We start from the raw sequence: 12,867 nt of genomic DNA on the forward strand, positions 1-12,867 counted from the left end.
CAGAGACAGGGAATGAATAGTATGTATTTTATGGTTGTTTTACAACATTACAGTTCCAAGAGTATAAATAAAACAAGGTTTCTCAGCTCTTAGTGTTCACTTTATTATATTTCATTCTTGTATTTAGCATTCTGTTCAGTGAAGTCCTGATTCTGCGTCACTGACAGCGACAGACGTGTCCCCTGACACTTCAGCGGGCTCGGGAACAGATTTTTAAGAGACTGAGCTTTCTAGATGCTCTGACTTGGTTTTTGTATGCTTGTAGAAGAAAGATGCTCCTGAATGAGTTACGGAAACACTGGTTCTACTCCGATGGTTGCCCGAAAGTGGGCACTGTGACTATAAGCGACTCTGTCCTCACCTCAGTGTCACCACACAGAAGAGGAGAGTGGTATACCTCAGAAGGGTTGAGCAGATGAAACTTATGTTGTCAAAGATCAATGCAAAATAGTGCAATAAGAAGATGGATATTTATCTAGCATTTCTTACAGTCCCTTAGTTTGTACAGTTAGTATGAATATTTTTCACACAACTTCTCATAATGCATAACTTTAATCCTAGTTTCGTGCACAAGTTCGACTACCAGTCCCTTATTATTGTCCCTAGCACTTCAATTTGAGGTTGTTTTTTGGGGGTTTTTTTTTGGCTTTTCCAGGAGTGCCGGCTAACTATTCTTATGGGAAATACTTGTGTGTGTCTACATTAGCATTTTTAGTCTAAGCTGGGGATTCTCATGAGGCAACTTTCCTGTTGATCTTATTTAACTGTGCTTTTTGTTCACATCACAGAGCAGTTCATGAACTGGATATCTCTGAGATGAAATTAATATAGAAGATGCTCTCCAGTAGCATGCCTAATATGCTCCAGCTCCTAATGAGCATTCACTCCATGGCACCTAATCAGAAAGTCCTCAGCACCAGTCTGCTCCTACTGGAACACCCTTAGTGATACAAACATAGCAGCTATTGGTAAAAACTAATTAAGGTTGTTTTTCTTCCTTAGTTTTGTTTGCTAAATTAAGATAATAGGAACTTTAGGAATTACTGAAACAGGCTAAACGTATACACAGTAATTGTTTTCTTGTGCTACCAATTAATTGTTGGGTTTAAATGTTTGCAGCAACAAGACAAAATTGATAGCCGGTATTGTACTATGTACATTCTTAAATCCAATGCAGATGAGCTCCTTGGACTTCTTCGTGTCTTTGTTATTAGCATTATTTTTATCATTCTAGAGCCAAAATGTAAGCTGCTATTTGGAAAACAGAAATTGCATTAAATCCTCCACAAACCTGTTCTTGCTTTTTTTTCACTGCCAAATATGACGCAAAAGAGAAAAAAAAGACATCATTGAGTGATGTTGCACAAAATGGTAGCTAGCACAGGAATCAAAAGTAGCTTCTCAGAGAACAAAGAACGATGTCTCTGCAGAACACTTCCTAGTACTGGGGGGTGAAACTAATAGATCTAGTCATATAATGTGCACTTGGCCAACCGGTTTGAAAGAGCACTCCTAGTGTTTCAGGGAGCTAATATGGCATCTGGAACTGGAGTACTTCAAATATGGAGTGCTCAGAAAAGCTGTTGCTGGTGATACAGTAAAATAGCAGTGCTCATATAAAGAAGAAATGTAAAGTGTGGATTTTTCTTTTAGCTCAATCGTTGGGTGTGAAATTGAATTGAGAAGTCTCCAAACTATATTAAATCACCCCCTTGGCATTGCCACAGGAACAATTTATTTCATCTTGAAGGAGCCTTTGGTTTCCAGATCAGTGGAGCTAAGCAGGAGGAATGTGCGTCACATTGAGGTAAACAGGGATGTGAGCTGGTTAAAAACAGAAAAGGCAACGCAGCAAAATTCTGTGCCCCTGACATTTGTCAGCCTCTTCCGAAATGTGCATGCTGTTTCCATTAAGCTTTGGGGCAGATATTATCTCTGTACTTTTTGTTGTGCTGATGAGTTGGAGCTGAACATAAATGTATTTATTTCAGCTGCTTTTTCAAGAGGCAAGTCTGTCTTGTTTTGTGTACCAGGACGTTTGCAGTGCTATTGCAGTGCTATCATGCCCTGGTGGACTGTCTTCATGCAGGAGGACTGGTAATGAGGGATGGCTCTTGCTGCCTCAGTCCCAGTGTGAGGTGGAACTATCAAGCTTCTTCCAGTTTCCCACCTATTTTTGACATCACATTTTGTGAGATGATGAATTACAAATGTCTATACCACACTGTGTGATGTCTGTTACACTTTCTCAAAGCCTGTCTCTGGAACAAGACACTGAATCTGTAAGCATTATATCAAATATTTCTGCTGTCAGAATGATTTTGGCACAAAATGAAGGCAAAATCCTGGATGCGGCCTTCAGGATCTAGAAGTTCTATGCAGATGCCTCCAAAACAGCCCTAGCGTGTAAGGGTAACACGGCAGCATGTGTGAGCCATGGACCAGGGCTGTGTGCAGATATGCTTTGTGGCCAACGTGTGTTCTGTTTAGGGTTGGTTCACTACAAAGAGCAGAGCAACAAGGTCACTTAGCATCACATCTGGAATACAAAATGTGTATTCTTTACGTAGTAGAACTTAAAGGTATTAGGATCCCCCTTAACATTAACAGGATTGCAATAGTGCAAGCAAATTGGTCTTGATTTAACTGGAGAGAGCAACATTTAATGCATTTTTTTAACCCGCTCCTCTCTAAGTCCAACTTGTCCAATTTGTTTTGGCTCATACTGTTTCATTTCATCTTTGGCTCACAATTTATCTGACCTTCACCCGTTAAAAACAACAGAAAGCCAAGCACAGAACAACAAACTGCATGAACTGGGGTAGCAAACCTGGGTTGATTTGTTTGGGTACTGAGGCAATTGTGCAATTTTGGAAGAGGTTAGTTAGTGCTGTGTTTAATGTAAATAAATAAACCCAAGCTCTTTTCACTCCTATCTCAGTGCTCTAATCTAACTTCAGGAAGAGATGAGCAGAACTTTGCACTGAATTTCAAGGTGAGAAACACGCTTTAGACAGTACAGTAACCAGGCGGTCATTGCAGACTACTTTGTAATTCTGGTAACCTGACAAAATACCTAGTGTTCCCCTCTTTTTCCTCCCCTTTCAAAATTTCTCACATGTAGAAACGTTACCATCTTAAAGTGTACCCTGATGAATGACAGGTGGAAGGACACATTTTTCTATTGCATTTTTTTGTCGCTGTTTCCACCTGGGATTGTACAAGGGATTCGCTTTGATAACAGAAGAAAATTTCTACAAACCAACATTAAGACAGTAGTATTCAGTCTGAATATTTTATTCAAATAATAACCTGTCTCACTGGTAAAGAGGGAGTAGGCAGATCTGACACTCTTGGCTATAGCTACCTTCAGTGAAAGGTAAAATAAAAAGCTATGAGGTGGAGACCTGTGCCTTAAGGTGGTCTCTGAGTGATAAATTTATCTTTTATTCTCCTGCCATTTCTTAAAAGCATGAGAACAGGACCATGGGAGCTCTTTATTGACGATCATCATAATCGGTTTAAAATATTTTCTCCCTTTTCAGCACTCCTGGAATTTTAACTGAGAATCAATAGTACTTTTTCATATGTGCTTCCAAAGTTTCCTGGTAAGTTTTACCTTTTTAAAAGCAGAGAATTTGATCATTGATTAGGCTGTTGTTTACACTGGCTACTTGCAGGAGTTCTTGCCATTTAAGGAATTTTCACATGTGAGTTATATCAAACTGCTTGCGTGTTTTCTGTGGCTCATGAAATAATTGTTAAAAGCACTTGAGGTGAACCCAGTTCTTTAAAGTTCTAATTAGACAAATCAAGCCCTTTTTCTTTTTTTTTCAGTAGTACAGAAATGCATACTGCTGTCCTGTAATCTTTCCCTCCTGTCCTTTTCATGAAAGTAATTAGCCTTTTTGCTACTTCTGGGCCAATGGCACTTTGAAATTTTATGGGTCTAGTGCTAAATAACCTCCTCAGTTTGAGCCTAAATCTTTTAATGGGCAGTCTTCATTTCATACCAACACTATTGGTTGTTTTAATTTGGATAATCCCTTTCCCTTCACATCATTTACTGATTTCTTTATACTTAGATGTAGCACATCATACCTTAGTTTCTGTTTCCCAAGGCAAGATCATCCACCTTTACCTGTAACAAGCTCACCACTTCTCATCATCCTTGCAGTCTTCTTCTGTTGCTCTTCCAGCTTGCCTCCATCTTCCTTAATCCTGGATGAGAAAAGCCATACACAATATCCACACTAGGTCATTACAGTACCTTTCATGTGGCATTGACATATCCCATTCCTGAAATTACTTCCAGCTGATATTTTCTAGGCTTCTGTATTATTATTTTTTAAAAAATGTGTGCCACTTTAGTGACTCCTTTATATTAACCAGAATTAACCAGTATGCCCATCCTCTTTGCTGTAAATGGGGAATTAATCTGTTGGTAGAATGTTTTTGTTAGAAGACTCTTTGGTGCATGGCCTCCATATATTCTATGAAATTCCATCTTTCTGCAGTGTTGTAACCAGTGTGGCTATGTGGAAACAGAACTGAGATGAGTATTTCTTACAGAGAAATTTATATCTGGTACAGAATGAATTTCAGGGAAAACATATTTCATAATTGTCAATTATGTCTCAGTTTCCCTATTGTATACAGTTGGTTGCTTGGATTATCTTTTATATACATGAACAAGAAAAATTAAAATGGGAAAAATGCTTGCTTTATTTGCTTGCAAAACTCTACGAAAAAGGATTAGACTAAAGTTTTAAATCGCAGCCATCTCCTAAATCAAACGTGTAACAAGGGTGATAATGAGCGTAAACACACTGAACAATAAAATGTAATTTGTGTTCTGAGTTCTAGGGCTCTAATCCAAAGCTCACTGATGTCTGTGGAAAGACTTCCACTGATTTGAATTAGGCCTTGGCTTTTGTCCTGAATGAACACAATACCAGTGGAGCTATTCATGAAAGAAATGTTTGGAAATAAATCACAGGAGCTTGCTGTGTCAGAACCCAATTCACTTGCTAATTCAGGCAGTCATGTTTTACAATGCTTGTTGTGTCCATAGTTTGTCATAGTCCCTCACATGAACTAACCAAATTCAATCTTAAAAAAAAAAAATCATTCACCACTGCTGCTGTAATTGGAAGGTTGTTTCTGGATCATTACTCTGATGTTTGAAACCTTCTTTAACTTCTAGACTAAACCTATTTATTATGCCAATTGTTTCCACTCGTTTCATGCCAACATAGTCTTCCAGTCTATACAGTATACTTTGTCTTTATTCTGTACAGTTCTGGTAAACTACTGATGATTGTCCCATCTCCTCTCAGGCTTTGCTTTGTTTTGCTAAATAAGCCAAGCATTTTCATTTCTTATTCAGCAAGTTGTTCATTCCCTGTAGCCTGTATCTGAATCTATTCCCGTTTGGCTTAATCTATCTGGGATACAGGCAACAAAACCTGCATCTTTAATGAGGTGTAATAGTGCTCCATATAATGTTGTTAATACTTTACATGCTGTACTAGAAATACTTTTCCAAATGCATCCAGTATTTTGTTTGCCTCCTTATGGCTGCATTTCGCTCATCACTTCTATCATGGGACTTATAGGATCTTGGTTCCCAGGTGAGCTCCCATTTAGTAGTAGGAATAAGTTTTTAGTCCATGAGTGCACAGCTTTGACCTTGTACTCCAGTGCTCACTTCTTCCTTGGATGGTGCTCTGTTTGTCCTCTGCATTGGCTGTCGTAAATGATAACAATCAAGCTTGAGTAATCAGCAGCCTTAATTAGTATGTTCCTACTTTGTGCTAATTTTGTTAATTAAAAAAACCCAAACAACTCTAGAAATTGCTAGAGGTGGTGAATGATGGCTGATGGAAGGTGACAGGAAACAACTGGGGAAAGGTGCCCCGTGTTGGGCAAAGAAATAGTGAGATGAAGAGAGGCCATGGAACCCAGGAGGGAGAAGTGAGAGCTTCTGCAGTATTGGTCAAATGAAGGCTACTCACATTCGCCAGAGCATTAATTGGTTCTCACGGAGACATACCTGGGATGGATGAAGACATGCCCAAATCCTAGAAATAAATGCATCGCTCATGACTTTATGCATTTTGACTTTTTAAGAGTAGCAACACTGCTGCTTAACTTTGGATGTTCCTTTATTTTTTTTCAGGAGTTTTCAAAGTATTCTGAAAGTTTGAAGACTTATTTTCTAAAAGCATCTTAAAAATACTGAATCCTAAAAGCGCTTTAAAAGTCCTGAATTGAGGGGATTATGAGTCTTGAATAATTTAGCTGCGAAACTTGAAAGGGATGGAATTTGCTTAGGTCTTTAAAACGTATATGATACATTTTCTTAGAGATTGGAATGACTCTGAGACTTTTATTGAGATAAGTACATTCAGCAGATATTAGAAGTCACAGGCAATAGCAATTAAGACATATGGGAATTAATATCAAGCTGGGAGGCTCAAGATGCAGCTGAGGGCCATTAACTGCAGTTGATGATTAATGACCTCTGCTGAGGTCATTATTATTATCAGCTGAAAATGTAGAAAAATTCAGATGTATGAATCTTTTTAATGGGAGATGCAGTTTGAGTCAGTGCAGTAGATGTGTCTCAACTGTGGATAGATTGCCCTGTATTAATATCAAATAGAGGGCTTCATTCCCCTCCTCCCCCCTGGCATTTTTAGGAGTGTTAATCAAAGCTGGATCTCTAAAGCTGCTCCAGTATCAAATTGAAAAGTAAGCAGAATAAAGTCCATAGTGCTTTAATGTTCTCCCAGTATTACATTTGGCGTCCAGTACTTAATCAGCTTTATTTAGAGATATTCCCATCTGTCCCTTTCTGTGCCTAATGAGAGTACGTCTCAGTATTGTCCAGAAATGTGCCCAGAACATTCCTTGTGCTCACTGTTCTTGGACCCACATTTGAAATCTCGTTCTCCCTTCTTTTGCATTATGCCCCTAACGAAGATCTAGGTTCCACATTGTCATATATGCTGTGCAAAAAGAGGGCCAGCACACAGGACTGGCCAATGCAAGAAAATACTGCTGTGTTGATACAGGGAGAATCTGTTTCCTAATAAATTGTCAGTTGTAATAGATACTTACTTCCTAGTGTTCAGACAAGTCCATGCATGGTTTCTTCCACTGTTGGTGAAATACTTTTTTTATATGATGAATTTCTATGATTTTTTTTTATTGTTGACTTGTAGGGAAACTGAGAGCTACTACAGGGGACTAGGAAATGTTCACCTTGCTCCTTATTTTTAGCTTGTGTGAGTTCTATTACAATACCTTGATCATCTCTCTCTCTCTCGTATGTATGTGTATATATATAAATACCTTGATTTCTCTCATATATATATTTATGTATTTAAGTTTGTTTACTTCAAGGTGCTTTTTAAAAAAAAATTGAAGAAGTCTGAAATAGGTAATATAGGTAACATAAAGACATAAGCTTTAATTAGTCACTATTATCTTTTATTTAGATTATCCACACTACTGCATGTTTCTGAACGCTGCATAAGTCCTCCTTATATGCTGGTCCCTTGTCCCTTTCTCTCCCTTCCCCCAGCCCTCTTTCCCTGGTCATTGTGAAGGTTGTAGCATCAAAATTCCAAGCAGGACAGGACTGAGATGACTGCTGCTTTTGGCTGACCTTTATACAAATGTCACTGGATGTAGAGTTCTGCTCAGGAAAATGGAATTTTGCAAAACTGTAAGCAAAGCAGTTAAAAAACATAACTCAGGTGTGAAATGTCAGCAATTTGAACATTAGGTGGTATGACTAGACTGGCTTGTACAAACCTATCAACTTCACGCTGTTTGTGGGATTACTGTATGCCTTTATTCACCCTCAACCAAACCACTGAGCTCTCTCCTCTCTTTTTTTTATTTTTTTCCCTCCTCCAAAGTATCTCCTGTGGTGAGAGGAAGAGGTGAGTGAGGTCAGGCAAAATGAAATGAAAATCATGAAAGCTTAATAGACCACAGGGAGGTTCCTTTGAAAGGGTGCCAGAGATGGACTATCAGTTGTGGGGAAGAAGACCACAGAGTTGGCAGTGAATGAAAGGAGATCTGCTACATGCGTATTAGTGTTTAATACTCCTTGCCACGAAACTGGTCTGTTTTCCTAGTTAACTTTTTAACAAATGTATCATGCTGACAGTGCTATTGGTGCTCCCTGATGCAGCTTCACTGTGCTTCAGGATACATTTTTCTAAGTAGTTCTGGATTCTTTGTCTTGCTTGTAAGATCAACAGATGAGAACTGAAGTATTGATGAGATTACATAAATTGCATTTTCTGTTTCATCTTTCTGCAGCCTCTACCAATTATCCACTCTAAGGGATAAGAAATTGTTTTCCTGGATGAGAAGGAAAGAAGTGCTTACTTGCAGATATATCAAAGAAAACGTCAGGTTACTGTAATTATGCAAACACCTGACATAATAGCCCTCAGCGTGTGAAATGGTGTGGCCAATCATCTCAAACGCTGGTTTTTTCAGGTTAAAGAACTCTTAAAAGAAGGGGCTTTGCTCTGGCTGATTATCCATCTTCTAAGACTTCCAAGTCTGGGTTGCAGTAGTTAAGATACTAGGACTTTATGTGAGACTCACTGGGTGGTAGTCTAAAAACTGAGTAAGCACAAAGGCTAGACTAAATGATAACGGCTCCCTTTCAGTCTTAACATTTTATGAATCTATGCTTGCGTGAATGAAAAGACCTGTGCAAGTGTCAGAATTGATTTAAGGACTCTGGTTTTATTTGATGATGTGGAACTAGTCCACTGTGTGCACATAGTTTACAGAGAAATTGCAGAGAGAGTCTGATCCTCCAAGGCTGCTAACGTACCTTGAATTTCTGCTGATCTCTAGGTCCATAGATGTGGTACATTTCAGACCCTTCTTTTACAATGTTGAAATATCCGTATTTGTGTCATGTGCTTTTGAACATGGAGTTCTACAGCTGAACATTTTTAAGCCTGAAATTTGTCTTTGGGACAGGTCACTGTTTTCAGTTATTTACTTTTTCCCTGGTGCTACAGGAACTCTCAAAGAACGAGTGTGTATCTGCACTAAGTATTTAAAAGCCAAAACATCCAGAAAAACATAACATGCAATACAAAACGACCCTGCAGTGTTAATGTGAATGTAACCCTCAGTTACAGTGCACCTGACTCTGTCTGCTGAGTCCATTGTAATTCAACACAATGTTTGCTTTTGTACAGATAAGACCACAGTTGTCTGGTCTTTTCAGTCATATGCCCTTTTCAGCTTCATTTCATAAGTCACTGTCACAGTTTGGCTCAACTTTTAGGAGAAATTCAATAGCTGCTGGGTTCTCAATTTGAAGACTCCTTCCCCCAAACATTTTGCAGAGTTCAGCACTTTCAGACCAGTGCTTTCCTTAGTGTCTTTTTATAGAGCCCTTATTAGTCTGTGGACACCCACCCCCAAAGGCCCCAGGCTGAAACCTCCTAGTTAAACAGTTGTTGTCAAGTTTCAGATTATCCTTGGGCACAGACTGATGTGACAGAGCACAAAGTTAATCTTCAGCATTATTTCTTTTTCATTTGCAGGAAAAATTTGAAGGCTTGTTCCATGCCTATGATGACTGCGTGACATTCCAGCAGTTTAAAAGCTTCAGGCGCGTGCGGATAAATTTTAGTAGTCCCAAATCAGCTGCTCGTGCCAGAATAGAGCTGCATGAAACACAGTTCAGAGGGAAGAAGTTAAAGTTGTATTTTGCACAGGTAATGAAATCTGGTACCTACTTCTATGTTAGTGCATAGCTTTTATAGAAACATTGTGCAGTAACACTGAATAAAAGTGATAAAGGTTTCTCCCATGCCCAATCTCTCTGCTAAAAGATTACTTAAACATCCTTATGTTGCCTGAGCTGTACCTGCCCAGTGGGTCTGCAGTAAATCTCAAGGACCACTTAGGACCCAAGTTGCTTATTCAACACACAGAATTTATATAGCTTAGAACTGATTTACAACTGATTGGGTCTTTTCTGTGGGTAACTCTCTAAACTAGCTATAAAAAAGGCGGTAATGTAAAGTATCATAAGTTCGTAAAAAAAGTAGGGCTGAATTATTTGACTGCAACCCTGAGCCACAGTCAGGCTTCTTCCTGCCTTTTTTTTTTTTTTTTTTACTTACTGGATGTATGTGTGAATTTTCTATTAAGTTCAAGTAAAAGGGAGAAGGTGGGGGAGAACAACACCCCTAGCCTGGGAGTGTAGGTGATTATATCCATCTGTTGGAAGTGTCAGATGGGGGTTCAATTCTTGGCCAAGGGAGAGAGAACCCAGATCTCCCACAGCCTGGGTGAGTACTAGGCCCCAGCCAGGATGTAGAAAGGTGAGGGAGGTTGAGAACCCGACCACAACCTCTTCTGAATGTATTTTAATAAATTGCTGTGGCCACTGTGGCTTATGGAATACTCACTAGTGCTTAAAAGCAATGTAAGTGTGCTTTAAGCTGCCAGATTGGTCCTTCAGAGGTCTTAGGTTAAAGGCAGGGTCATCTGAAGATATCAATCAAACCTAGGAGGCAGTTACATTTTGAGCCTCTACAGCCTGGTCAGAATAGGAGCGGTTTTGAGCTTAGGCAGAGCAGAACCTCAGGAACATGGGAAACTACAGTTGTGAAATATGCTTAATGGGTTAGATGAGTTCAGAAGATCTTACAGTTGGATTTAGGTGTTGACAGTTACCTCAATCCCATTTTATATGCCTTAATCTCCTAGATCTGGCTGTGATTTTTTTCTGAAAGGTTTCCAAACCTGCTGTTAAGCAGATCTCAGAATCATTTCACTCTAACTGCACAATCAAGAGGTTAATAGGAAACTTAGGATAACACAAGAAAAAGAAAAGTGTGCAGAATAGTGATTAGTCTCCATATCTAAGCTGATTTCCTGCAAAGCCATTTAGGTATCTGCACTACGCTCTCCAGTACATGCAGTCTTAAAAGAGCTTGTTAGCTGTGTCCAGGGAATGAGTATGTGGAAGCAGCACAGTGTCTGGAGCAGTGTATGTTTGTATGGGCCTCAGCCAGACTGAATAAGCACTTCAGAACTAGAAGTTCTGGGGAACATGGAGTTGAAAGACCCTAACTGGCTCTTTGCAAAACCCTTTGTGGTATAGCAGGGTGCTGTCTCAGGCTTGCTGTCATGCAAGTGCAGTTTATTGCTTCTGGGCCCGAGCTGGTTGTAAACTTGCTCAGGTATGGCTGTAGTATAATTCATTTATGTTGAGACTTCTTTAATATATCAGAAAAAAGCAGGAATTAAACTAGATAATTTAAGATGGAAATAAAATGAGAACACTTAGTTGCAAATTACTAAGGAACATGTTAGATTCCTTTCTCATTTCAGCTAAAGAAAACAAATCTTCAGAAACCTCTCTGAAATTACTGATAAAGCCTTGGTGCAGGACTTACTGGTTTCTTGTTTAATGTCTGGTTTTATTTAGGAGTTTAGGCCAGTAGATCACAACAATATCTTTTCTGCCTCAAAAATCTCTGAACTAGCAGCTGTGGATACCAAAGCTTTGCATGTATCCTCAGAGAACGTATACAATAGGCACAAACATTGTAGCTTTGCTCATATAACAGCCCCCCACAGTGTATTTACTGTAGAGAAACCATCTGTAAGGTTGAGATGAAATTCATCTCCAGGCCTTCTCTGCTGAGACTGACGCTGAAACCCTGCCTGGGTGGCATTTGGTATTAGAAGTGTATGATTTGAGTAATCATTCCATTTACCCATCCTATACTAAACAATGTATTTGTTATGCTTTAAAGATTCAGACCTCCGAGACAGATGGAGACAAGCTTCATTTGGCACCACCACAGCCTGCAAAACAGTTTCTCATCTCGCCTCCAGCCTCCCCACCTGTAGGGTGGCAACCAATAGATGATGCAACACCTGTCATCAACTACGACCTCCTTTATGCAGTTTCTAAGCTAGGACCAGGTAAGCTTTTGGTCCTTGTGTGAAAATGTGTCAGAAAAAGCAGATGAGAGAACAGCAGTGTAGAGAATAACCATAGAGGAGGTTGAGGTAAAGCCTGTAAGTTGCGTTAAAGCTTTAGATTTAAGTTGATGCATGTCAACTGGTTGTTTACTTAAGAATGAGTTTTACCATATGTATGTTCAGAATTAGATCCTGTCTGCAGCTCGTGAGCGTGAGTTTTACCGTATGTGTGTACAGAATTAGATCTTATCTGCAGCTAGTGAGTGCTATTTGATTGAATAGCAGATCAGAGCTTGTTTACACGATTTATTGTGCTTGGATTTGTGCTTAGATGAGACAACTGATGGTTTATGTGGGGACTGGATAAATGCTTGTCCATGAACTTGAGGAGTTTTTGTTTTAAATCACATCTGCTTGGTACTGCTTTCCAAGATGCAGAATACCTCTTCAAATGTTTAGGCATCACTGCATCTCCACCAGAGTGGAGAATCTCTCATGTTAACAAGTTTGTCGAGACAGAACTACCATTCCCCAATCCTAGCAGGATTGCTCTGTTGAGACTGCCCATTTTCTGTTGAAAACTGTATGCAGAAGGAATGGGATAAGTTGTAGCCTCTAGCAAAATAGGATAGATGTCAGTGGATAATGCAGATAGACTTTCTTCTGTGTTTCCATCTTCAGCTAATGCCAGGAATTGAAGCTAGCTGGGATTTTCAAAACAATCCTTTCCCTAAGAAAATGCTCATCTGATGAAACCAAAACTTTTCACAGGAGAGGATTAGTTTTGATTTAATTAAGTCATCTTTACAAATAGTTTTCTTTCAAAGCTGTTGAAGCATCCTTTTTTAAAATTTTCAAAATGGAAAAGAT

General features: G+C 39.2%; 1 protein-coding gene across 2 annotated transcripts in view; it reads left to right on the forward strand.

Moving 5' to 3' along the window:
- RCAN2 (regulator of calcineurin 2) overlaps window positions 1-12,867 on the forward strand; it is an 86,062-nt gene that overhangs the window by 65,906 nt on the left and 7,289 nt on the right. For both annotated transcript variants that reach the window (XM_010584295.1, XM_010584296.1), the window contains 2 exons: window positions 9,597-9,770; window positions 11,826-11,997. In XM_010584295.1, the coding sequence (XP_010582597.1) occupies window positions 9,597-9,770; window positions 11,826-11,997 (346 nt within the window). The remainder of the gene's footprint in view (window positions 1-9,596; window positions 9,771-11,825; window positions 11,998-12,867) is intronic.

This window comes from Haliaeetus leucocephalus, unplaced genomic scaffold (genome assembly GCF_000737465.1).
Source record: "Haliaeetus leucocephalus isolate CR32 unplaced genomic scaffold, Haliaeetus_leucocephalus-4.0 Scaffold964, whole genome shotgun sequence".
Taxonomy (NCBI): Eukaryota; Metazoa; Chordata; class Aves; order Accipitriformes; family Accipitridae; genus Haliaeetus; species Haliaeetus leucocephalus.